General features: G+C 35.6%; 1 protein-coding gene across 17 annotated transcripts in view; it reads right to left on the bottom strand.

The window, feature by feature from the left end:
* The window catches only part of TRIM37 (tripartite motif containing 37), a 240,383-nt gene that overhangs the window by 194,732 nt on the left and 17,735 nt on the right, over positions 1–27,916 (bottom strand). For 16 of the 17 annotated variants that reach the window (XM_072779768.1, XM_072779756.1, XM_072779751.1 and 13 more), the window contains 7 exons: positions 27,054–27,141; positions 25,259–25,381; positions 23,549–23,672; positions 22,513–22,580; positions 10,680–10,804; positions 5,277–5,327; positions 3,812–3,893 (listed from right to left, as the gene is read on the bottom strand). In XM_072779768.1, the coding sequence (XP_072635869.1) occupies positions 3,812–3,893; positions 5,277–5,327; positions 10,680–10,804; positions 22,513–22,580; positions 23,549–23,672; positions 25,259–25,381; positions 27,054–27,141 (661 nt within the window). The remainder of the gene's footprint in view (positions 1–3,811; positions 3,894–5,276; positions 5,328–10,679; positions 10,805–22,512; positions 22,581–23,548; positions 23,673–25,258; positions 25,382–27,053; positions 27,142–27,916) is intronic. The other variant, XM_072779769.1, reaches the window with a different exon arrangement.

The raw sequence follows: 27,916 nt of genomic DNA, 5'->3' as shown, positions 1-27,916 counted from the left end.
AATAAATAAATAAATAAATAAATAAATAAATAAATAAATAATAAAAAATTGATATCCTTGTTCTAATGACTGAACTTTTTTCTTCTAAATTATATTACTAGAACAATTCCCCTGGAATAAAGAAAAAGGAATAAACATTTTTACTCCTTATCTTTATCAGCTCATATTAGAAATTTCTTTTTTATTGATCATAATTTTAAGGAAAATGTTTTACTATCTTATGTACATGCCAGCTCCAACAACAAAAAACTAGCTTTAAGATTTTTCATAAGGCAGAGGATTTAAAAAATATTGCAGCAATGGCAACATAGTTTACATAACTCTCTAAATCCAAACAGAAAACACAAAAACAAAAGTAATTGGACAGAAAACCCAAAAGCTCACCAAGAACATTTATAACAAACCAGATGACAGATTATCTCTACAATTCCCAAAATACAAGCAGATAAAGATACATCAATTACAATCATTAAGACTAGTATGATATAAACATCTGCATGGGAGAAAGGACCTCTCCTTTCTTAATGCTACGGTGCATTTAATGAACCAGATAACAGGAAAACCACAAAATGGCAGTTAGCCACCGAAAAGCCTCCCAAACCAAATACAATAGCTGAAAATGGAATGGGCTGCTCAATGGATTACCGATGGGAGTACAAGGAGGCCTTACATTAAAAACTCTGAGAATTAAATGCAGTCAGGTCACTCTAAACTCTTGTAAATGAATACACAAGCACCTTTAAAGACAGGTCTCAAATTATGAATAAAGTGCTAAAAGTGAAATAAAAAGTAAATAGCAGAGAAATAATAAAAGCAAAGAAGGGCAAAGCTAGGACATCTCTCAGAAAATAAGGCACAGTAGTTATTTTTGATTGCCTTATCACACTGGATAGATAGCTCCATGCAAACGAAATTGGGTCCCTAGTTCATGTACAAAATTAACTCAAAATGGATCAAAGATCTAAATGTAAGTCCTAAAACTATAAAGCTTTTAAAAGAAAACAGAAACTTTAGGACATTAAATTTGATAAGGAGGGGATGCCTGGGTGGCTCAGCAGTTGAGCGTCTGCCTTTGGCTCAGGGTGTGATCCCAGATTCTTGGGATTGAGTCCCGCATCGGGCTCCTTGCATCGGGATCCTGCTTCTCCTCCCTCTGCCCGTGTCTCTGCCTCTCTTTCTATGTCTCATATGAATAAAAAAAATCTTAATTAGATAAGGATTTCCTGGCTATGAAGCCAAAACCAGACAAATTGAACTACATCAAAATTTAAAACTTCTGTGCATCAAATGTCAAAAGGAACCTACGAAATGGGAGAAAATATATGTAACTCATGTATCTAATAAGGGGTCAATATTCAGAATATATAAAGAACTTCCACAACTCAACAACAACTAAATTTTCAAATGGGCAAAGGACTGGAGTATACATTTCTCCAAACAGGATATACAAATGGTCAACAAGCATATGAAAACATGCTCAATATTACTAATCAATAGGGAAGCATAAATCAAAACCAAATTATCATCTCATGCCCATCAGAATGACTACTATCAAAGAAACAGAGAACAGGAACGCCTGGGAAGCTCAGCAGTTGAGGTCTGCCTTTGGCTCAGGGCGTGATCCCGGAGTCCCAGGATCGAATCCCACATCAGGCTCCCTGCATGGAGCCTGCTTCTCTCACTGTCTGTTCACAGCAGCACTATTCACTATGGCTAAGAGGTAGAAGCAACACAAGTGTCAATCAACAGATGAAGGGATAAACAAAGTGTAGTATATGATCAAACTGACAGTAGAATTAAGAGTTCCTATCCTGAGATATTTGTGTCTGTCAGGTAAAATAAAGCAAATGAGTAACTGATATGAGCGGATATGAGATATTCTAATTCTGTAACTTCCAAAAGATTAAAGAAGTAGGATTTCTAGAGTGGAAGGAAACACAGGTGTAATAGGAGATTAGGTAAAAAAAAACCAAAAAACTATAATCCTGAATTTTTTTTTTGTTTTTGTTTTTTTAAAGATTTTATTTATTTATTCATGAGAGACAGAGATTGAGAGAGAGAGAGGGAGAGGCAGAGACATAGGCAGAAGGAGAAGCAGGCTCCATGCAAGGAGCCCAAGGTGGGACTCAATCCTGGGTCTCCAGGACCACGCCCTGGGCTGAAGGTGGCGTTAAACTGCTGAGCCACGGGGGCTGCCTTTATCACTCAATTTGATGTTTAACTTAAAACTGCTCTAAGAAATAAAAGTATATTAAATAAATTTAAGATAAATAAATGCAGATATCCCTGTTTACAAATACTCACATATATTTATCTATGTATTTCCTACCTCTGTCCACTAAGGAGGCCTAGAAACTGTCACCAACTTGGTATAAATAAGCATCCCTCGTAGTTTGGTTTTGAAATACCATTTCCCCACTGAAAGGAATCAGGACTCTTTGAATAAAATGGCCAATTCCAGATATGGAGTAGGAAATGTATGAGATGAGCCTAGAGCATCTTGCCATGTTAGAGTAAAAGGAAACTACTAGAGTCACCATTAGGGACTTTAAGGGTCAGAGCAAAGTAACAAAGTAGTCAACTTAAAGAGCTTATATATGTATAAATCTCTGAGTTCATAATGACATTTTTAAAAAAAACCCAGTTGATCACTTCCAGAAAATAATAAGGAAAATTGGTAAATAACAGGAACAAATCCTGTTTCTTCTTTATGAACTATAATAGTAGGTAACCAAATAATAGATAATGGGAAGCTTCTCCTAGAAAAATATCTTTAGGGATCCCTGGGTGGCGCAGCGGTTTGGCGCCTGCCTTTGGCCCAGGGTGCGATTCTGGAGACCCGGGATCGAGTCCCACATCGGGCTCCCGGTGCATGGAGCCTGCTTCTCCCTCTGCCTATGTCTCTGCCTCTCTTTCTCTCTCTCTATCATTAATAAATAAAAATTAAAAAAAAAAAGAAAAATATCTTTATAAAAGTATTACAATAAATGAAAAACAATAAAATGGGAATATCTCTATTTTACAACACATGTAGGCAATGAGCATTGATAATGGCCAGTATCACAAAAAAAGAGAAGGAACTAGACATGATGGGTTAAAAATACTCTTGTCATCAGAATCAATTATACATCTCATCATGCCACTGCATCTAGCTCCTACTTTACAGAAAATACCTAGGTCAAAGAAACATAATGAAATGCACCGTAAGTATGCAATGCACAACATGTATTTTTTCATAGCTTTCTGTATCTATATTTTTATTTTAAAAAAAGATTTTTAAAATAAGTATTTTAAACATCTTCTAAAGAGAAGTATCTTCCTAGAAGCAAGAAATAGAACTCAGTAAGTTCAAGATTCATACTGTTCACATTTAACTCATTTTTTTGGTTACCCTTAGTAATTAATAAATATGTCTTAAAAAAAAAATAATGTCATTAACTTCCGTTACTCCACTAAAAAAGTGAACCAAGAAGCATCTCTCTTCTGCTATATGGAATACTGCCTAATTCATGAATTGCTTAAAAAAAACCACATAGATGTTCAAATTAAAAAAAAAAAAGTGGGGGCTCCAGCGTGGCTCATTCAGTTAAGCATTCAACTCTTGATTTTGGCTCAGGTCATGAGACCAAGCCCTACGTTGGGCTCTGAGGTGGGTGTGGAGCCTGCTTGAGATTCTTTCTCTCCCTCTGCCCCTCAACCCTTGCTTGCTCTCTCTCTCAAAAAAAAAAAAAAGGGGGGGGGGGGAACCAGCATGCTACAGAACTCTGAAAGACCTTGGTTTCAAAATTTATTAGAAATATGAAAAACTTACTGGGTAAACTTTTAACCTCCAACAAAGTCCTGAAACTTGAAGAGGTGGACTGTAAACAGGGTCTGCTCTCTGACGCAAAGTGCTGAAGTAAAAGAAAACCAACCAAATCCCAAGATCAAAACGGTTGTGAAAAAACAGCAGGCAAAACCAAACTCCAAGCACATTTTTTAACTTATTTGTAGCCTTAAACAAGTAAATGAAGGTCAATGAACAAATCGAGATTCTGCCGTATAAATTTATATATACTTACATTCTGAAACAAAAGAAAATGTAATGATACTGAAATATTCAGCAGTATCTTCAGTTTCAGGTTTAAAAAAAATTCTCAAAACTGTAACATTCAAGGGGCACCTAGGTGGCTCAGTTAGTTAAGTGTCTGACTTCAGCTCAGGTCATGATCTCAGGGTTCTGGATAAAGACTTGTGTCAGGTTCCCTGCTCTGTGGAGAAATTTGCTTCTCTCTCTCTCTCTCTTTGAGATCGAGTCCCACTTTGGGCTTCATGCTCAGCAGGGAGTGTGCTTGTCCCTTTCCCTCTCCCTTTGCACCTTCCAGTTTGTGTGCACTCTCTAACAAAATCCTTAAAAAAAATAAATAAATAAAACTGCGGCATTCAAAGGAAAAGGAGAATATAAAAATAAAACCAAGTGTCCTGAATTTAATTACCACCTCAACAAGCAATCTTTCACCATTAAAGAAAAGAAAAAAACATGTCTCTTCTTCATATCCCTATAGTACAATTATCCTTTTCTTATATGGAAAAACTTAAGAAATGTGCTAACTCTTAATATATGTGGAGATATCCTCAGAAAGTTTATATATTTTAGTCACAAAATTATCCCATAAGACAAATGGGAAGTGGTAATAGTCTCACAGTTTGGCCTTATATTGATGGTTATCATCATCTGGAATTTCTCTCCCCAAGGAAAAGTGTTTTATTTCTTGGTTCTCCATTTCCATGCAAGGAGCCCAAGGTGGGACTCAAAGCGGTCTTTGAAGATAGGTCCCTTAAGATCTTTGTGTTCTAAGATCCTTGCTTCTAATCTTAGAGAAAATGCAGTAAACGCTAACAAAATAACTTGCAAGTTACAATGCCTACAAATTTCTTACAACAATGTCCTCTCATCCATAATATCTCACTTTCAGCTAAGATAAATGGGCTCCTTCCCACCCCTCTTATTTCTGAGGATGGGTGGTAGGGCTCAACGACTTTAATAATCCCTTTTGCCCCACCTTAGCAAAGGCTAAGTGGATCCTCAGCTTTAAAGAAATGGTTCCTTTTCCCAGACCAGAGAAGCAATATGTCCTGAAGGTATAATACAATTCAGACAAATGACCTATATGTTTCTAACATGAAACTTTTTCTTCTAAGATTACATATGGAGTGACACAGTTCATTAGGTTTGCATCCTACCCGGGAATGATACCCTTCCTGTATAAAACTTGAGTTGTCAAAAAAACTCTTACCTGAAATTTTCTAGAACAAAAGTTGCTGAATCATAAGATGGTACTAATTCACTAAAAAGCAAAAAGGAAAAAAATTATTTGGCTTATTAAGTTTAAAGTTTTACTTAGTTAAAAACCAAAGTTAAGTCCCTTGGTAAGATCTTTATAATGGTGTTAAACTAAGTCCCTAAGAAACAGTGTTAAATCCTTAAACCATTAAATCAGTGGAATTCATAAACCATCAAAAGCTGACATCAAAAGTTCACAATTAGAGACTCAACAAATACTTTATAAAATAGTTGGTTTTTTTTAGAAACAATATATGACTAAATATTAAAAAAGCATATGAAGCTTTCAAAAGTATTCAAGGAAACAGGGAAAGGAAAAAATGAGTGCCTAGGCTGGAAACCTAAAATATGAAACAGATATAAACAGGTTTAAAAAAAGTCAAAAGAAACACAATAAATCTGAAAACTTCCTTCTCTAGAACAAATTATGAGGAATATTGACATTCTTAAATATTTTAAGTCCTTACTATATTAAAAATATTTACTAGCAAATAAATCTATACGATTTTGTAGAGTAAGAATACATAATCACATGGGGGCAAACAGAGTGGATAAGCACATTAACAGTTTCTTGACACGGCAAGATTACCGCAGGCAACTTTAAGCTCCATACAGTCTTCTCCGAAGAGAACTGAGCTACACAAAACCACAGGATATACCCTTAGATCATGTGAATAGTTTTTTCTCAAATTGTCATTTGAACACCTCAAAAGTTAGAGTCAGTAAAACATTTATGATAAAAACACTATTGTAGATAATATACATAGTATTATATATTTAGTAAATAGAATTATAAATTTACCAAAAAGATCTACTGTAAGCCATCTCACTACATCTTCAGATATATCTTCTAAAGTTTAATTCATGAAAATTTATTACCAAAATAAGATATAACATCTATAGCATTTTCATACTGTGACAGTGCCTAAAAAAAAAATCAGTGATTTGCCAGAAAAACACAGCACAGATTTAAAAATATATTACTTGTGGGGGAGGGAGGGCACTGCCTAAGTGGCTCAGTCGGTTGAGCGTCCACCTCTTATTTTCAGCCCAAGTCATGATCTCAAGGCCATGTGAAGTTGTCTCTCTCTCCCTTTGTCCCTACCCCTGGTCCTGGTCCTATAAGCGTGCTTCTCTCTCTCTCACAAAGAAATAAAATTTTTAAAAATACATAATGTTTATTTCATGGTAAGTATGTACAGATAAATAGCTTGTATCTTTTTCATAGTAAGTAGATGAAGTTTATCCTGCAAGAGTTAACTATATAGCTACTATCCTACTGTCAAGCACCTCTTGGGGATCCCTGGGTGGCTCAGCGGTTTAGCACCTGCCTTCAGCCCAGGGCATGATCCTGGAGTTCCAGGATCCAGTCCCAGGAGCATTAAACAGGATGCATTATACAGCTGACCCTTGAACAACGTAAGTTTGAATTGTATAGGCTCACTCATAATCAGATATTTTTCAATATAACATGGTACAGCAAATGTATTTTCTCTTATGATTTTCTTTTCTCTAGCTTACTTTATAGTAAGAATATAGTATATAATACATACACCATGCAAAATATGTCTTAATCAACTTTATGTTATCGATAAGGCTTCTGGTCAGCAGTAAGCTATCAGCAGTTAATTTTTTGGAGAATCAAAAGTATGTGTTGGGATGCCTGGGTGGCTCAGTTGTTGGGCATATGCCTTCAGTTCAGGGCGTGATTCTGGAGTCCTGGGATCACGTCCCACATCGGGCTCCCTACATGGAGCCTGCTTTTCCGCCTTCTGCCTATGTCTCTGCCTGTTTCTCTCTTGCGAATAAATAAATAAAATCGTTAAAAAAAAAAGTTGTATGTGGATTTTTGTATGCTCAGGAACCAGCATTCCTACATTGTTCAAAGGTCAACTGTAATCGATTAACAAATATTGGATTTTTAAATACAACTCTCCACTATTTAATATGTTATGAATTTAATTACATATTAATATGTAATGTATATGCAGTAAGATTATTAGTTCTTCCTCTGTGTCCCCTGTGTAGCACCTACAACAGTGCTGAACATGTAGATGGTCTTAAGTAAATAACAGTGTACTTGTTCAGTGACTTTTATTCTCCATAATGGAACTTAAGGGAATCCAGGACCACAAACCTTAGGAACATTCACCACTGCCTTTGCACAACTAATATTTGATCCGTAAATTAATGTCAATAAATGTTGGCCTTTCTTATTTGGATCTCTACTATGCTGATACAAGGCATCAACAGATGAACACCTGCTTCCTGTATTTTGCAATCCATAAACTGAGTTTCTTTAACAACTACAGTTAAGTTACAAGCCAAACTCTCCAGTAAGGCAGTAATAAGCATTACTGGGGAGAGAGAGAGTCTTAAGGTGAACTTTATCCATGAAAAGCTCCTTAATTGTCATACATTTTTGTTTTTTAAATTTTTGGTGGGGGATCCCTGGGTGGCGCACTGGTTTAGCGCCTGCCTTTGGCCCAGGGCGCGATCCTGGAGACCCGGGATCGAATCCCACGTCAGGCTCCCGGTGCATGGAGCCTGCTTCTCCCTCTGCCTGTGTCTCTGCCTCTCTCTCTCTCTCTCTCTCTCTGTGACTATCATAAATAAATAAAAATTAAAAAAAAAAATTTAAATTTTTGGTGGTTTCCTCTTTATTGATGTTCCTCCTACTTTCCTCCCTTGCTCCCTGCCTCCCCAATTTCAGTCCATTCCATCTACACCCAAAAAAGAAGGTAATGAAAAGGAAGGGACTTGCTGGGGTTCTGAGCCACTTGGGCAGTTAGGAACAGAAAGCAAAACAATTAGAGGATATAAGAGTGATTGACAAGAAGTCTAATGCAGAAGTGCCTGCCTAATGAGCTGCTGCAAGCAGCATCAGCATAGGAGTTTATCTCTATCTACAGTTCCCGAACTTTAGAACAGAATTACTCAGGATGCCCAAGATTCATTTTTCAGACATCATCATCAAAGATGATCAAGGAAGAGGCCTACGAATTTGTATTTCGACAAACACCACGGGTGGTTCTGAAATAAGTGATCTATGCACCATACTTTGATATGAAAAACATTTATCTTTATGTATGGTATTTATGTCAAAACTTATATTTCATTCCACTAGTGATGGAATGGTTGAGAAAAGGTATTTTTTAAAACTGAAATGACTGACCGTGTTATCAAAGAGGCAGCCTTGAGATACTGGTGAACATCCTTAGTTCACCCAAATCTACTTAACAATAGTAAATACCAAGTCCTTTTAATAACATTTAGTACTTGATTAAAATAGGAGTATTATACCTGGTTTGTTAATTCAGAGAGAAATGAAGACTTACTGGTCAGTGAGAACTACCTGAGTTCTGGTTGTCAAAAGAAATTTCCCTTCTGCTTATAGGACTGTGGGTGGTCCAGTTACATCAGTGATTCTAAACCAGGGGCAGTTTTGCTCCTAGGAAGCATTTGGCAATGTCTGGAACTATTTTTGTCACAACTGTAAAGGAAAAGGTGCTACTGGGATACTGATAAACACCCTACAAGAAACAACAAAGTTTCCTCAACCCCACAAAGAATTATCCTGATCAACAATGCCAAGGTTGAAGAACCCTGGTTTGCACTATACCGTCTAGTAACATCAATGCCCATCGGAGGAGATCACATATTAAAGAAAAAAGAAAAAGCAGTTAAACACATATACCTTTTTAAAACAAAGGCTATTTCCTAAAGGTAACACAGCTCTCAACATGCTAGAAAGACATGGCAATATTCCATAAACCATCTTTAAAGTCTAAGATGGACTAAAATCTGTTGTACTGATTTCTTCTGAGACAGTGGTTTATTAACCTTTCATCTTAGGAAATATGGAGATTTTAAAAAGAACAAAATACAAATGCCTTACTGTACCAAATGTTATGGACTGAATTTTGTCCCCCAAAATTTGTGTATTAAGGCTCTAACCCCCAACATATTTGGAGACAGGACTTTTAGGGCGGCAATTAAAGTTAACGGAAGTTATAAGGGTGGGAGGGAGCCTAACTCAATAAAGTTCATGTCCTTAGAAGAGGAAAAGACACCAGACACTAATCTCTGTGCTTGAAAGAAAAGGTCTTATGAGGATGCAGGGAGAAGGTGGCTGTCTGCAAGCCAGCAAGAGGCCTCATCAGAAATCTAATTTCTGAGCACCTTCATCTTGGGACTTCTTGCCTCCAGAATTGTGAGAGAATAAACTTATGCAGTAGAAACCATCCAGTCTGTGGTATTTTTGTTATGGCAGTCCAAACAGATTAATCCATCCAGGGATTTTATTTCAAGCAACCTGAGAGGTATGAGCTAGCACTTAAAATTTTCAAAAGAATCCAACTTAATCTAACATACTACATCTAATGTGAGGAACAACTGCTCTAACACCACATGCTTGAAAGAATGTGCTGTTCAAGAGAATTCTAAGACTGCTCAAAATAAAAACTAAAACTATGCATAGGATGCAACCAAGTATTTCCTCCCACTACCTTTTATGATCTGAAGGTAACATCATGTCCCCTTCAGAATCTTTTGGCATTTCATCCATTTTCTGAGTTTTGTTTCTGGCAACATACATGTAAAACAAGGTGTTACAGAGACAGAAGTAATCTCAAGAGGTAAATAAAAGAATGAACATACTACATCACGGACGGGCCTTGAGAGTACTATGCTAAGTAAAATAAGTAAGAGAAAGACAAATACCATATGATCTCACTTATATGTGTTATCTAAAAAAGGGGACAGGAGGTATAAACTTCCAGTTATTCTATAAATCACAGGAACACAGTGTACAGCATGGTGACTATAGTAAATAACACTGTACTGCATATCCAAAAGTTGCTAAGAAAAAAAAAAAAAAAAACCCCACAAAGGTTGCTAAGAGAGTACATCTTAAAAGTTCTCATTCCAAAAAAAAATTTTATAACTGTTTATAGTGAGAGATGTTATCTAGACTTAATGTCGTGATCATTTTGCAATATTTACAAAGATCAAATCATTATGTTGTACACTTGGAACTAGTATGAGGTTACTGCCAATTTTATCTCAATTTAAAAGAATGAACAGATACTGATAAAACTGAATTGGGATCAATTACTTTTTCTATAGAAGGTGACACTCTGGGAAGAACGAACTCCTAATTCAAGATCTGCTCTTTGTAATCAAAAGCTAAGTCCACCAGAATTATTTTTAACCAGATTTACATGCATAACTAAAGTTCACCAGATGACATCATTTTAAGTAACACCCTGAAAACCATGGAGTTAAGAAAAATAATATTGTTTTGAAACAAGTATATGTATTTGCACATGAACTTCAAATGAAATAACTGTCATACCTGGTAAAGTCTGGTGGAACAGGAGTGGTAACAAAGGAAGCCATGGGCTTTCGATGAACTTGCTGAAACATCATGAGGATCTCTGAGCTCTTAGATATCAACTCACTCTTACTACAAGACCGCAGCTGTGTGAGAAAAAAAACTGAATAAACAAAATTAATATTTAATGGCATCTCAAATCCTTAATAAAGAATAAAAACAAATTATTTTGGTTAGTAGGGACTGAGTGGCTCTGCTGGTTAGGCAGCTGACTCTCGATTTTGACTCAGGTCATAATCTCAAGGTCTTGGGATGGAGCCTTGAATCAGTCAGCAGAGAGTGCTTTGTGCTCAGCAGAGAGTCTGCTTGAGGACTCTCTCCCCCTCTCCCTCTGTCTCTCCTCCTGCTCACATGTGCTCTTTCTCTCTCTAAAATAAAATGAATCTTGGGATGCCTGGGTGGCTCAGCGGTTTAATGCCTGCCTTCAGCCCAGCACTTGCTCCAGGATCCTGGAGTCCTGGGATCGAGTCCCACATCAGGTTCCCTGCGTGGAGCCTGCTTCTCCCTCTGCCTGCGTCTCTGCCTCTCTCTCCGTGTCTCTCTCATAAATAAATAAATAAAATCTTTAAAAATAATAAATCTTAAAAAATTATTTGGTCTATATATTGAAAAAATGAGATAAAGAAAAACAGAATGACTTTCAAAGTGGTTTTGAGAGTTAAGAATCTACACAGAATCTAGGTTATTTCCATTCTAATAATAAAGTCATTGAACAAGCATATTTGATTTTAATGCATTTTTTTCTCCTTACATATTAGCATAAATCCAACTTTCAGCAACCACAAATATATTTTAGCCTGGCATAGTAAAGCTATTATATATATTAATGAGAAAACCTCTATAAGTCAAGAGCCCTCAAACAAGGATTTCTCAAACTGCATTCCAGGAGAGAAAGAGATGTTAAGATGTCCCACAGATGTGGGACGCCCAGGTGGCTCAGCGGTTAAGCATCTGACTTTGGCTAAGGTCGTGATCCTGGAGTTCCAGGATCAAGTCCCACATTGGGCTCCTTACAGGGAGCCTGCTTCTCCCTCTGCCTGTATCTCTGCCTCTCTCTCTGTGTGTCTCATGAATAAATAATTTTTTTTTTTAAAGTAACAGACACAAAGAAGTCTTAACCCATATCAATTTGGAAAACACTACTTTATCTAGTGCCAAACATAAAAACTGAGAAATTCAATTTTAGTAAAATAAACATGGTCGCTAAAAAGACTTTCAATTCAAGACAATCAATTTGAAGTCCTAATTCTGCCAAGCACTCATTATACGACTTTCAGAGTCTGTTTATCTGTAAAACTGGAATAGTATCTACTGCTGCTTGCTTCACTGGGATTGTTATAACAATCACAAAGACATTTGTGAGAAAGCTTTATGAACTGTTAAAGATTAAACTGTGTCTCCATCAAACTCCTATGTTAGGTCCTAACCCCTAATAGCTCAGAGTGTAACTATTTTTGGAGATAAAGTCTTCAGAGAAGGACAGAGAAAATAGCCATCTGCAAGAGACATCGCAGGGTAAAGCAAACCTGATGTCACTGATCTTGGACTTCCAGCCTCCAGAACCGTAAGAAAATAAATCTGTTGTTTAAGCCTCCTAGTCTGTGGTATTTTGTTATGGATGCCCTACCAAATTAATACACTATCAAATCTCATATAGATGATATTCATCCCACGACACTATAACTAGGCTTATATCTTTAAAATGATAGTTGCATATAGCTCATGAAGAATGATATGACCAGTATATTAAAAATATCAAAACTTATAGCTTTTGTTCAAATATTTATTGAATGCATATTATGAATATCCTTCCTTGATCCCACTTTCTCCAAAGGTAATTCATTCAACTGAAGTTAATTATTGCTATTCACGTGTTTCCACATGTATTGTTTAGCGATGTTCTGAATGTTTCTAAACTTTACATAAATACTATCAAGATATGTTAGTACGTAGCCTACATCTTCTATTTACTAGTGTTTCTGGGATTTGTTTATTGATATTTAAGCAGTTTTAACTCATTTCAGCAGTTTTAAAGAACATCATTGCATGAATATAGTATAAGTTATTTTTCTCTATCAACGGACATATGGGTTGCTTCCCATTCTTCACTATTAAAAGTAACTCTGGGGACACCTGGGTGGGTCAGCAGTTGAGCACCTGCCTTCGGCCCAGGGCGTAATCCTGAAATCCCAGGACTGAGTCTCATATTGGGCTCCCTGCATGGAGCCTGCTTCTCTCTCTGCTTATGTCTCTGCCTCTCTGTCTCTCATGAATAAATAAATAAAATATTTAATAATAAATAAATATATGTATGTATGGGTATATATATATGTATGTAACTCTGGAGCGAAGACCCTTGTGCATAGTTCCTTGTACACATATGCAACTTTCTCACATTATGTCTTGATATAGGACAAGAAACACAACTTTTTTTTTTTTTTTAATTCAGGAGTATGTTGGCTATTTGGGGGCCCTTTGCTCTTTTCATTTTATTTTATTTATTTATTTTTTTTAGTTTTTATCTATTTATGATAGTCACACAGAGAGAGAGAGAGAGAGAGAAAGGCAGAGACACAGGCAGAGGGAGAAGCAGGCTCCATGCACCGGGAGCCCGACGTGGGACTCGATCCCGGGTCTCCAGGATCGCGCCCTGGGCCAAAGGCAGGCGCCAAACCGCTGTGCCACCCAGGGATCCCTGCTCTTTTCATTTTAATATGGGAATTTTACCAAATTCTGAGAAAATTCATGTTGAAATAAAGACTGAACTGCACTTATAAGATTCAAGAGTCTAGTACATTTGTAATACTGAATTTTCCTCTAGATGAATATATTGTAGTCCATAAAATATAACAGACCATAGATCATTAAACATAACTGTTTGATATGCCTGCCATTAAGGAAAAAAAAAGTCAATTATGGCTGTGCTGTATCTACTGTTAAAACACATCTCATTTCAGAGATAGTATAACATACAACTGAGAACCAATGAAATATAGAATATTTCTTCACTCAATTCTTTCTTGTTTTATAATAGTGTCTACAAAGGTCTTCAACATCTTTTATTAAACTTATTCAAAATTCTTAGTTTTTGTTACTATGAGAGAGATTTTTTTTTTGAAAGATTTTTTTCAATTTTCTGATTATTCCTGATATACAAAAACACTACTGATTTTTATGTCTTAAATATACATCCAGCAACCAAGATAAACTCACTAAAAAGGTGTAAGTTATATACTTTCTACATAGATAACCACATCCTCTGCAAATAACAAATTTTATCTCTTCCTTTCAATATATTTATACTCCACTTACACTACATTTATACTTAATACAGAGGACCAGAGCCTGGGTGGCTCAGTCAGTTAAACGTCCGACTCATTGTTTGGGCTCAGGTCATGATCTCAGGGTCATGGGATTGAGCCCATGTCAGGCTCCGAGCTCAGTGAGTAGTCTGCTTGAGATTCTCTCTCTAAAGTAAGTAAATAAATCTTAAAAAAAAAAAAAAAAAAATACACAGGACCAGCACACTCAGAAGTGAAGCAACGAAAAGGAGACAAACCTGGATTCTATATCAGAGAGCTTCTCATATTTTACACCATTTAGATTATTTCCTATAGACCTTTAAAATAAAGTTAATGTAGTTCCCTTTTATTCCTAGTTTGCTAAGTAATTTGGCCATGAATGAGGGTCAAATATAATAATGTTGCTTTAAAAATTAATATTATCCCCCCAAAATTTAATATTACCCTATTCATTTCTACCCATATACTCATATATATATATATATAAAGGTTTTGCCCTTTATTTATTTTTTTTTTTTAAGATTTTATTTATTTATGGGGGGGGGCAGAGGGAGAAGCAGGCTCCATGCAGGGACCCTGACATGGGACTTGATCTCGAGCCTCCAGGTCAGGCCCTGGGCTAAGGTGGCGCTAAGCCACTGAGCCACCCGGGCTGCCCCGGTTTTACCCTTTAAATTTTTATTTATTTATGATAGTCACACAGAGAGAGAGAGAGAGGCAGAGACACAGGCAGAGGGAGAAGCAGGCTCCATGCACCGGGAGCCTGACGCGGGACTTGATCCTGGGTCTCCAGGATCGCGCCCTGGGCCAAAGGCAGGCGCTAAACCGCTGTGCCACCCAGGGATCCCCTGGTTTTTCCCTTTAATCTCAAGTTATAATCAGGAAGATTTTTCTGATAATGAAACATTCCTTTGATTAACCCTGCCTGGTCTTGCTTTTTTTTTTTTTTTTTTTTTTTAAGATTTTATTTTTAAGTAATCTTTATACCTAACATAGGACTTGAACTCACAACCCTAAGATTAAGAGTCACTTCACCAACTGAACCAGCCAGGCACCCTGTTCTTGCTTGTTTTCATAAATAGTCTACTGATTTGTCTGATAGTATATATTTAAGATTTTGGCATTTATGTTTACAATAAAATTGAGCTTCAATTTCCTTATATTGTTCTTATAACAACTGATTTTTTTTTAAAGATTTTATTTATTTATTCATGGAAGACACAGAGAGAGAGAGAGAGAGAGAGAGAGAGGCAGAGACACAGGCAGAGGGAGAAGCAGGCTCCCTGAAAGGAGCCTGACGTGGGACTCGATCCTGGGTCTCCAGGATCACATCCTGGGCTGAAGGCAGCGCTAAACTGCTGAGCCACCCAGGCTGCCCATAACAACTGATTATTAATGTTACATCATCTCAAAGAATGATAGGTAGTACTTCTGTGTTTGCTAAAAAAAAAAAAATTACTTAAGGCAGGAGACTGATATTTAAAGATCTGATAAAAAAATTTTACCTTAGTCTGAATTTAATGCCTTTTGAAGAAGACTTATTACCAATAAAATTTACTTCATGTTTCTTGTTTAAATTATATACTTTCTATGGGTGCCTGTGTAGCTCATTCAGTTAAGTGTCTCTCAATCTCAGCTCAGGTTTTGACATCAGGGCCATTAGTTCAAGTCCTGTATTAGGCTTCACACAGGGCATGGAGCCAAATAAATAAATAAATATTTTTTCCTTAAAATTATCCTCTTCATATAGATTCTACTTCAATAAAGTTGCTCATATTTGTGTTTTACATATATATATAAACACAATGTAAACATTTACTTTTAAAAATTAAATTTCAAAAAAAATTTAAATTTCTACTATATTGGACACCTGGGTGGCTCAACAGTTGAGTGCCTCCCTTCAGCCCAGGATGTGATCCTAGAGTCCCCGGATCAAGTCCCACATTGGGCTCCCTGCATGGAGCCTACTTCTCTCTCTGCCTGTGTCTCTGTCTCTGTCTCTCTCATGAATAAATAAAAATCTTTTTAAAAATAAAAAATAAAAATAAGAAAAATAAATTTCTTCTGTATTTATACTCCAATTCTTCCTCCCAATATTAGACACTTACTTCATTTTTCTTGATAACCTTGCTAGAATATCATCTATTTATGTTTTTCAAAGATCCAATATTGGGTATACTGATACTTCCAACTATTTCATGGCACTCTCTTTTGTGAATTTCATCAGTATCTTCACAATTTCTTTTCCATTTTATGCCTCTACACTATTGTTCTTTTATAAAGGCTTCTTTAGTTGAATACTTAACCTCATTTATTCATAATTTTCTTAAACTGAATTTTAGTCTAAAATTCTCCTCCTAAATATCCCTTAGCTATGACTGGTATTTTTATAATTTATCATTTCAATTGCAATGTCCTCCTTAGTTCGGTAACTATGTGTATATTTAACTGAGTGCATACTTACATAAATTTTTTTTTTGTTTTTTTTCCCCACATAAAATTTTTTAAATAATGTTTTCATTTTTGATGTCTACCTTAACTATATTGTGGTCACAGAACATGTTCTTTATACAAATTTGTGAAATTTCTTCAGATTTCTTTTTTTTTTTAAGATTTATTTATTTATTTATGATAGAGAAAGAGAGAGAGAGAGAGAGAGAGGCAGAGACACAGGCAGAGGAACAAGCAGGCTCCATGCCAGGAGCCCGACGTGGGACTCGATCCCGGGACTCCAGGATCGCGCCCTGGGCCAAAGGCAGGCGCCAAACCGCTGAGCCACCCAGGGATCCCAATTTCTTCAGATTTCTAAATACCTTAGTACACAATCAAGTGTTGAAATGGTTTCATATGAACTGAAAAAGAATATGTATTCTCCATTCCAGGTTTCAGAGTTCCACACATAACTTTTAGATAAAACATCTTAATTTTTTTTCAAATATCCTCTATTCTTACATCTTGTTAGTTGGTGCGATCATTTTGTTAAATATTTAATCACTAGAGTGATTTTATCAGAACCTTATAATTCTGTCAGCATCTGCTTTTGGTATTCTGATTTTATCCTAGAATAGAAAATCATAACTGTCCTATCTTCTTTTTTTTTTTTTAAAGATTTTATTTATTTATTCATAGAGATGCAGAGAAAGAGAGAGGCAGAGACACAGGCAGAGGGAGAAGCAGGCTCCATGCAGAGAGCCTGACATGGGACTTGATCCAGGGTCTCCAGATCACGCCCTGGGCTGCAGGTGGCGCTAAACTGCTGCGCCACCGGGGCTGCCCCTGTCCTATCTTCTTAATCTTAAGGTAGACTGTTCCCTTTTTGTCAGTGTTCCTTTTCATCACTAGTAATGTTTTTCCCCCCACTTTAAATTCCTCATCATTCTCTAGATCTATGTATTATCAAGTAGATCACTGTGGGGTATCTTTATAAGTTCAAATTAATCTGCTTATTATTGATAGCAGTGTCATTCATTGACAATAATACTCAAAATTAAAAAAAAATACTCAATTCAAAAATAACCAGAACAGTAACAAGAAACTGATGGGACAAAGAGAATACAAACAGCAAGATGTTAGACTCAAACTTCACTATATCAGTAAATACAACGCATTTACAAGTAAAATATTGTCCAACCAGATTTGAAAGACCAGATCCAATTATATGCTATCTACAAGACACAGATTTTGAATATTTAGAAACAAATGCATTAAAAATAAAATAACAAAATAAGATATGTCACAGTAACACTAGTTAAAGATGAAGTGGCTCTGTGAAACCAAATAAATTTCAAAGCAAAAAATGTTATAAGGATAAAAAGGTCTTTTCACAGTGAACAGTAAATCAAGAGAACACAATTCTAGATGTTTAGGACCCAAACAGTATGACTTCAAAATACATGAAGCAAAAACTGATAGAACTGACAAAAGAAAAGACAATTATGTTGAAAATGTCAACAGCCCTCTCTCAATAATAAAACAGGTAGACAGAAAATTTACAACGTAGTAGACCTATACAGCATTACCACAAAACTGGACTTCATATTACATATTATTAGAAAAACTTCCTATCATGCAGAAACTAGGTAACATTTCTGAAGGACTCATGTTGAAAGGATATCACAAAGGAAAAAAAGCACTTTGAACACAATTTCTCAAATCAATAATGCCAGCTTCTGTGTTAAGATTTTAGAAAAAGAAGAGCAAAATAAATTCAAACTTAAGCAAAACAATGAGATCGAAACAAAAATCAATGAAATAAAAAAACAAAAACAACTGAGAAAAGCCAAAAGCTAAGTCTTTGAAAACATCAACAAAAATAGATATCCTCTAGCCAACTGATCAGGAGAAAAAGACACAAATTATCAATATAGGAAAGAAAGAGATGGGATCCCTGGGTGGCGCAGCGGTTTAGCGCCTGCCTTTGGCCCAGGGCGCGATCCTGGAGACCCAGGATCAAATCCCACATCGGGCTCCTGGTGCATGGAGCCTGCTTCTCCCTCTGCCTATGTCTCTGCCTCTCTCTCTCTCTCTCTCTCTCTGTGACTATCATAAATAAATAAAAATTAAAAAAAAAAAAAAAAGGAAAGAAAGAGATGATAACACTGCATTCTACAAATTTTGAAAGAGTAGGAAGAGAATATCATAAATTTTGCACCAATATTTTTGTCAAATTCAAATGAAATGAAAAAATTCCCTGGAAGACACCAACTACCAAAGCTCACCCAGTTAAGCAATCAACCCTTGATTTTTGGCTCAGGTCATGATCTCAGAGTTGTGAGACTGAGCCCTGCATTGGGCTCCACACCAGATATGGAACCTGTTTAGGATTCTCTCTTCCTCTCCCTATGCCCCTACCCATGGCACTTGCTCACTCTAAAAAAATTAAATGAAATAAAAAATAAGAATATATCAATTAGGGGATCCCTGGGTGGCTCAGCGGTTTGGCGCCTGCCTTTGGCCCAGGGCGCGATCCTGGAGTCCCAAGATCGAGTCTCGCGTCCGGCTCCTGGCATGGAGCCTGCTTTTCCCTCCTCCTGTGTCTCTGCCTCGCTCTCTCTCTGTGTCTATCGTAAACAAACAAATAAATCTTAAAAAAAAAAAAAAAAAAAAAAAAAAAGAATATATCAATTAAAGAAATTGAATTTGTAGTTGAAAATCATTCCACAAAGAAAACAAGGCCCCAATGTCTTCACTGGTAAATTCTATCAAACATCTAAAGAAATAATATCAATCCTACTCAACTTCTTCCAGAAAACTGAAGAGGGCATACTTTACAATTCTTTGAGGCCATCATTATTCTAATAACAAAGCCAGACAAAGATACTTCGAGAAAAATAAACTACCATCTAATATACCTCAGGTACAAAAATGCAAAAAGTCTAAACAAAATCTGATTTAATCAAATCCAATAATGCGTTAAAAGGACAATACATTGACCAAACCACTGTTTTTATCCCAGAAGTACAAAGTTGGTATAATATTTTTAAAAAAAGTTAATTCATTTAAAGAATGAAAAAAGAAAGCCATACGATAATCTCAAAACTTGCAGAAAAAAAAATGACAATATCCAACACTTCTTCCTGATGAAAAATCCCATTATATGGGAATAAAATTTCTAAACCTGATGAAGAATATCTATAAGAGAGCCGGCCTGGGTTGCTCAGTCAGTTGAACAACTCTTGATCTCAGCTCAGGTCTCAATCTCACAGTAGTGGCTTTGAGCCCCACCACAGGCTCCATGCTGGGCATGGAGCCTACTTAAAAAAAAAGAAAGAGAGAGAGAGAGAGAGAGAGAATATCTACAATAAACCCACTGCTATCATCATAAATTGACATTATACTAGAAGTTCTGGTCAGCAAAACCTGACAGGAAACTAAATAAAAAGCAAAAAGAAAACTGTCTGTATTCAAAGATAGCATGACTATCTGCAGGCAATTCCAGAAATCTACAAAATAGCTACTAGAACTAATAAATTTAGCAAGATTGAAGGATACAAGATCAAAATACAAAAATTAATTATAGGAGCACCTGGTAGCTCAGTGCTTGAGCATCTGCCTTTGACTCAGGTTGTGATCACAGGTCTGGGAAGTAAGTCCCACATCCAGCTCCCTGCAGGGAGCCTGCTTCTCCCTCTGCCTATGTCTCTGCCTCACTCTCTCTCTATCATAAATAAATAAAAATTAAAATAATAAATAAATAAATAAATAATAAATAAATAAATAAATAATAAATAAATACAACAAAAGAATACTACCCACAAGTAAAACAATTGATATATGAAGGAGTTGCAAAAAATTTTTGCTGGAAGAAGCCCAACATAAATTAAGTACATAATATATATAATTCCAATTAAATACAATTCTAGAAAATGCAAATTTATCTATGATAGAAAGCAGATGAGGGGGTTGCCTGGGGAAGGAACTGTGGGGAAAAGCAGGAGAAAAACTTACAAAGAGGCACAAAGAAATTTCGAGGGATGATGAATATGCTTACTATCTTGATTACAGTGACAGTTTTATAGCTATATACTTTATCAAAATTTGTCAAGTTATATATTTTAAATACATGCCAATTATTTTTGTCAATTATTCTTCCATAAAGCTGTTAAAATAAAAGCACATAGATCCCCAGATCTCTGCCCCCACTCTACCACAGATGATTTAAATTTGTTCCAACACTTAGCAGAAACGTGCTAGTTTATTCTCTGGAGGGGAAAAAAATAGTCTCTGGACTAGAGACACACGCACAATTAAGAATGGGAATACTAAAGAGAAAAACAAGAGTCTTTCAATAAATATTTATGTACCAAATTTTATTAAACTGTCAATCAAGTATAAAAACTGAATAAAAAAAAACTGAATAAAAATACTTTCAGACATCCAGTCTTAAAAAATTTATTCTGAAGGGCCACCTGGGTGGCTCCATCAGTGAAACATCTGACTCTTGATTTCGGCTCAGGTCAGGAACTCAGGGTTGTGAGTCTGAGCCCAGCATCAGAATCACTGTTAGGCAGGAGCCTGCTTAGGATTGTCTTGTTCCCTCTGCTCCCTCCTCCCCATGCTCCTCATTTGTGCTGTCTCTCTGTCGAGTGGCTCAGTGGTTTAGCACTGCCTTCGGTCCAGGGCCTGGTCCTGGAGACCCGGGATCGAGTCCGATATCAGGCTCCGTGCATGCAGCCTGCTTCTCCCTCTGCCTCTGTCTCTGACTTTCTCTCTCTCTGCCTCTCATGAATAAATAAAATCTTAAAAAAAAAAAAAAAGAAAAAAAAAGGAAAGGGAAAGGGAGAGGGAGTGGCAAAGGCAAAGATTGATCAATCCTAATTAACCTTTCAGGAAAGCTAAGGATGATATGTGATACTAAAACAAGTAAAGCAAGAGAGTAGAAGCCATGGAAATCAGGAAATATGGACTTTAACCCAAGAAAGAAGTAAAAAGGGGTGTCCAGGTGGCTTAGCCAGTTAAGCATCTACCTTTGGCTCGGGTCATGATCTCAGGGTCCTGGAATTGGCCCTCGGTCAGGCTCCCTGCTCAGTGGGGAGTCTGCTTCTCCCTCTGCTCCCTCCTCCTCCCCATATCATGCTAATAAAGAAATAAAATCTTTTTTAAAAAATGCAAAGTAGTAAATGGAATCCCCAGGATGATAATTAAGAGAATAATCTGAGGAAACATCTATGTATCAGGCACTCAGAGGAATTCAAGAATTCCAAAACCGAATATAACACAGACTAATATATCAAATATGTAACACTATGCACTTTATTCATTCATCTTCAACATTTTTGCCATTTTGTCCACTGCTATGTTCTGAACATCTTTAAAAAATGCCTGTTACCTATTTGATACTTAATAAAAATTTCCTTAACAGGGAGGCCTGGGTGGCTTAGTGGTTGAACATCTGCCTTTGGCTCAGGTTGTGATCCAGGGGTTCTGGGATTGAGTTCTGCATTAGGGGAGCCTGCTTGTCCCTTTGCTTATGTCTCTGCCTTTCTATCTCTCATGAATAAATAAATAAAATCTTTTAAAAAAATTTCGTTAATAAATAAAAATGTTAATTTTACCATAAGAATTACTACATATAATTGGCAACATTTTATCTCAAAATCACCACTTAAAGTCACAATGTCAGAAGATTTTCATCTTTTATAGATTCACAGATTTCTACAGGCTATTCCCTACAAAAATAATAGCGTTCTTACAAAACAGAATAAATCTTATTAAATAAAATTTATTAAGTTTATTAAATAAATAACATAATATAATTTATAATATAGTTTATGTTACATATATTATATATATTATAAAATATAATAATAAATAAATAAATCCCAAACACGATGGAGAAACTTGAGAAGAATCTGCTGATTCCTAATTCATAAAAATGCCTAATATAGAACATAGATCTCCCAATCTTTTGGTCTCACACAATCCTGCCCCTCCCCAAATTTTTTTAAGCCTGTTGATAAACTTTTATTTCATTACATTTATTATTTCATTACCTGGTGCTCTACCTCCTGAAGTAAGGATTCCAAGAGCTCTGTTTCCTGTGTTAGAGATGTCTTCTGACCTATTTAAAAGACAGCAAAACACCAACACTCAGCCTCATTACTGGTTTAAAAATGAAATTAACTTTCACTGAACATAGTCAATAACAAGGAATTGATTTCAAGTAAATAAAAGGTCACTAAAGCTACCCTAAAAAATTTCCCCAGAGCTTTAAAAGGCCTAATCTAATATTGCAGTAGCTTTGACAAGGGGATTTCAGAATCAACCTTAACTACAGTTTTAGACAAATTGCAATTCAGATCTATTAAGTTCATCTAGGAATACACAATGACAATATATTCTCTAAGGAAACTGTTACTGCTTTTTCTAAAAGAATACAAACATATATAAAAGAGTACATTTTTTACTCAAATCAACTCTTCTGAAGTACTTCTTTCCCAGAATTTAAATGTGGCTTAAAAAGAAATACAGTAAGTTGGCCAAATGTTACACTACATGTCAACAAATGGTATGTTCTTTAAACATAAGAATCTGTATAAAAAAAAAAAAGGCAAAGACAAAAACAAAACAAAAAGCCCAAACAGGAATAGTCTCAAGAAACTAGAAACACACAAGAATAAAGAACATAATAATAATTTATTATTACTATAGAGAATTCTGTATTACTAGTAATTCTGTATTACTGTACAGAATTACTATAGAGAAGGAAGAAACTGCTTTAGATGTTGGGAGAAAAAAAAAAAAAAAAAAGATGATGACAAGGAAGCCATGGCTGCTGAACCAGGCCATTTTCATTGTAAATCACTAGCCTAAAGAACTAGAAGCATACATATCCATGGGGTTAATGGGAGTTATATTAATTATGTGTAACGTTATTTGATTCAGAGGGACATTTAACAGGTGGAACTTTTACTTTCAAAGGCCATCTTTTCCTAGCCTATAACAACTCACCAACCTTTACCCTTTCAAGATGGAACTTCAAGGAGGCTCAAAGCACCACATATTACAACAGCATAGAAAAACACTCACCCATTAGTGTTATGAGCTTATTCTTTAGCTGTGTGTCTAATCGTGCAATCATCATCTCCACTGCATTCCTAATTTCCCGAACACGCTCATCTTTTGCATTTCTAACAGCTTCTACATTTCGTTCCTAGAAGATAAACAGGTAAAAAAAAAATTGAATTTTTAAAACAGAAGCAGACATAACACAATCACTGCAATTATTCTTAAAGTAAGCTGATTTCCTCTTTAAAAATTGTAATACAATCATACTTTTAAATTGTTTATATATCATAGGCAACTCACTGCTTTAAAAAATCGTGCACTGAAATGAAGCAGGAACAAAATTCTTAAAAGTAAACAAAACAATAAAGTACAGGCTCTTTTAACAGTGAAAGATATGTAATTACAAAATTCTGGTTCAAATACCATATACAAAACAAATACTCAAAGCCCCAATCATATCTGATAAAAAAACCACTATTCAAAAAGAAAAAAGTATACTGATGCCAGGTTCACATCATGTAAAACTAAAACAAATGAAAAATTTCAAACACTGTATGTACTCTAGTTTACAAAGTTTAAAACATTTTTTAGAACAGAGAAAGAAAAAAAAAAAAAAACCAGGATTTTCAAAGATTACAGAACACATTGCAGACTCTTAAAGCATACCACTAAAAATAAAAAGTAATCTTTCCTATGCTTATTAGAAATATAAGCAGTGAGAATTTCAAAGTTAGGACATGCTCCCTAAAGATCAAATTAAGTTGCCAAGAGAAAATAACAGTAAAAAAAGAGGAGTTAGATGAAGTCCAAAGAGAAGACATTCAAGTTATTTATATTCCAAGATTACTTTGTAGGTAGCATATATGCAACTCAGAAACTTTTTGTATAAAAAAAAATGTTATAAAATAATGCTTTGAATCTTGATTCCTGAAAGGGTTAAGTAAAGATATCTTAAATCAGAAAAGGCCCCAAACCTCACTAGCTACAACTGGCATTCCAGCAATTCCAAAAGTATATTCAGGGGACGCCTGGGTGGCTCAGTGGCTGAGCATCTGCCTTCGACTCAGGGCATGATCCCCCATCCAGCGATCTAGTCCTGCCTTGGGCTCCATGTAGGGAACCTGCTACGCCCTTTGCCTATGTCTCTGCCTCTCTGTCTCTCATGAATAAATGAATAAAATCTTAAAAGAAAGAAAAAAAAAAAGTATATTCAGTACTTAAATGTTTGAAACTTGTGTCACATTTCCCCATATAAATAATAAGTGGTAAATAACTCAACCAAATCTGTTTGACCTATAAAGTATCTGAAGAGTAGTGTTAAATATCACTCTTGCAATTCTGTAGAGTTCTAATTCAAGACATCAGAAATAGTTCATTCATTGGTAGCAGAAACTCTCCCAAAAGCTGAGGGTCCAAAGAATGACTCAATGACTTTGTAAAAGTCAATACTATTTACAAGTCGATTACGGACTATATCAAACAGGCTTATTTAACTCATTCACAGATTTTCTGTTTCTGCATAAGAAAAGGCAATTATCTGGTTCCAAATGTGGAACAGGCCAGGGGTTTGGATGCAAATTCCTCAGCTAGTTTGAAGTTGGTGAAACTGACTATAAATATATCTTCTCAAATTTTTAAATCTCGATTTCAACATAATTTGTATTGTAAAAATACATATATTACATAAGATAGACTATACAATGGATAATGATCTTTCAGTCGTAGTCTTACCACTTCTTGAACTAAGCTGATCAGTTCCATGAGACGCCGACGAAGTTTAGCCACTTCTTCATTCACTTTAGTAACATGCTGTTCATAAATTTCTGCCAAAGGTTTAAAGGTATGTCCACCATGCTATTTAAATTAAGAATAGTTTTAGAACATTTTTTTTTACCTCAACCACTCATACTTCTTTATTAACACTTCGTGGATACTAAGAAACTAGTAAATATTTTCAAATGAATTTTTTTTTGGCTGTCTACTTTGTTAAAATCCACAAGAGCTTTCTCAAGATCACTTGGCCCATATAGGAAATCCTTAATGATTACAGATAAAGAATTTCAGGAAAACATTTACACTCATCTAGAAATCTGTATTCCTTAGAAAGAACCAAAATCTTTAACCATGGCTCAAACCATCTGACACAACTTTATTTGCCACTCTCTTCTTGGTCAGCACTAACTACCCTTTTTCATGTTTTCAAATTTCTTTTCACTAGGCCTTTGCAAAATTAACTCCTTCTGTCTAGGTAGCTCAGTTGTTTGAGTGTCCAACTCTTGATTTCTGCACAGATCATGATCTTGGGGTCACGAGATTGAGCCCCACACTGGGTTCTGTGCTCAGCGTGGGGTCTGCCTGGGATTGTCTCTCCCACTCCCTCTGCCCTTCCCACTTGTGCCCACTCTCTCTAAAATGAATAAAGCCTAAAACAAAAAAACCCACAACACCTTACTATTAACAGGTAAGTTCTTAGCATTGTCTTGTTTAACAAAAGCACCCAACCATGGTCTCTAAAATAAAAAAGATGTAGATTTTTGTATGTCCACTTAACATATAGAAAAGAATGTTCCCATTGCTTCTTACTAAATCCACATATTTAATTAAGTACTAAATTGTAAGAATTCAGTTTTTTCTACTCAGAACATTAGTACTCAAATCCTAGCAGAAAACTCTCTAAAATGAGCTCTACTGAACCATGTTGCCTGTCATTCTCTCCCTGAAATATGCTGATACCCAAAAAATGATCAATTCTTTTCTTTTTTTAAGTAGGTTCCAACTCAGTCTGAACTCATGACCTGAGCTAAGATCAGAAATCTGACACTTAACCAACTGAGCCACCCAGGTACCCCAAGAATGATCAATTCTTATTGCTAACAGCTATGTCTAGTTGTCTAGCAACTTCTGCTCCCACTACAACTAACTCTCCCCACCAAAAACCTATTGGGTTTGTTCTCAAGCCTATTTACATGAATTGCACCTAGTACATAGGTATACAATTTAAATATTAATTAAACAGTGAAACTGTGAAACAAAGGCTGTTTACAGGAAAACTGACTTGAGTGTTTTAGACTTGATAAAAGGTACAATGCCTTAAAAACTACTTTTGAATTAAACTGGAAAAAAGAAAAAAAAAACCCATAAGATCAAGATGTTTGCGTTCATATTGTTTCACAAATATCTAAAATTGTTTCATTTGAAACTGAATCTGGAAATTGTGGCCAGGACATCAGATCAACTGTCCTTTAATCAGAAATAAGACTTTGATCCTACAATAAAAGATTTACAAATATACATTTTCTATTTTTCCAACTAAAATAATGTATTTATGTAAGCAATGCACATTCCAAATCTATATCTCCCACAAAAGAAGTTTATGGTGTATGTGATACCTTCTGCTACAAATCAGATGCATTTAAATTTCAATCTATAAGCAGAGTAAAATAATATTTTCTATCTAAATCTAACAAGTATTTTGGTGCTTTCCAGTCTCTAGCTAAAAGTAATATGCTAAATTTTTTCTGCTCACCATTCCTCCCCAAAGTGCACACTGATGGCAGATACACTTCTTACAAGTCCAGCAAAATACACTAAGCTTTTCATGGTGATTTTCACATCTATATATTATGAAAAGAAAATATAGCTTAAATTAATTAAAATTATATGATAATTACTGAATAAATTCCTAAGTTTAGAAAACAAGTTAATTTTAAACAGATTATAACTCAGGAAACAATATAAAATGCATTCCATGCTTCTATAAGCTAAAAAAAATCATATGTGAACACAAAATCTTTTAAACTATTGTTTTCATTAATTTATAAAGACTCTATACAATTGTGACAAATGCAGATTAATTTTTTTTATTTTTTAAAATATTTATTCATGACAGATACAGAGAGAGAGAGAGAGAGGCAGAGACACAGGCAGAGGGAGAAGCAGGTTCCATGCAGGGAGGCCAACGTGGGACTCGATCCCAGGTCTCCAGGATCACACCTCGGGCCAAAGGCGGTGCTAAACCGCTGGGCCACTGGGGCTGCCCAGATTAATTTCTAAATAAAGTGTAAATATAGCATCATTTCCTAGCATCACTGTAAGTTCTATCTTATAAACAAATCACGAGTCCATACCTACATGAACACATATACATATAAAAATATTTGTCCCACATGTGGCCAATGCTAACAATCAAGACACACACATAATATCATACTCCCATGAGAAATGAGCACTTCAATTTTAAAAAATGAATTTCCCCTTAAAATGGATATCCACGTGTAAAACATTAATTTGGACCTGGTTATAAACTGAATTGCATCCTCTCCAAATTCCTATGTTGAAGCCCAATATAAATGTACTTGGAGAAAAAAAAAAAAAAATGTACTTGGAGAT

Source organism: Canis lupus, chromosome 16 (assembly GCF_048164855.1).
Source record: "Canis lupus baileyi chromosome 16, mCanLup2.hap1, whole genome shotgun sequence".
In the NCBI taxonomy this organism is placed as follows: Eukaryota; Metazoa; Chordata; class Mammalia; order Carnivora; family Canidae; genus Canis; species Canis lupus.
This window is presented reverse-complemented; position numbering and strand designations above follow the sequence as displayed.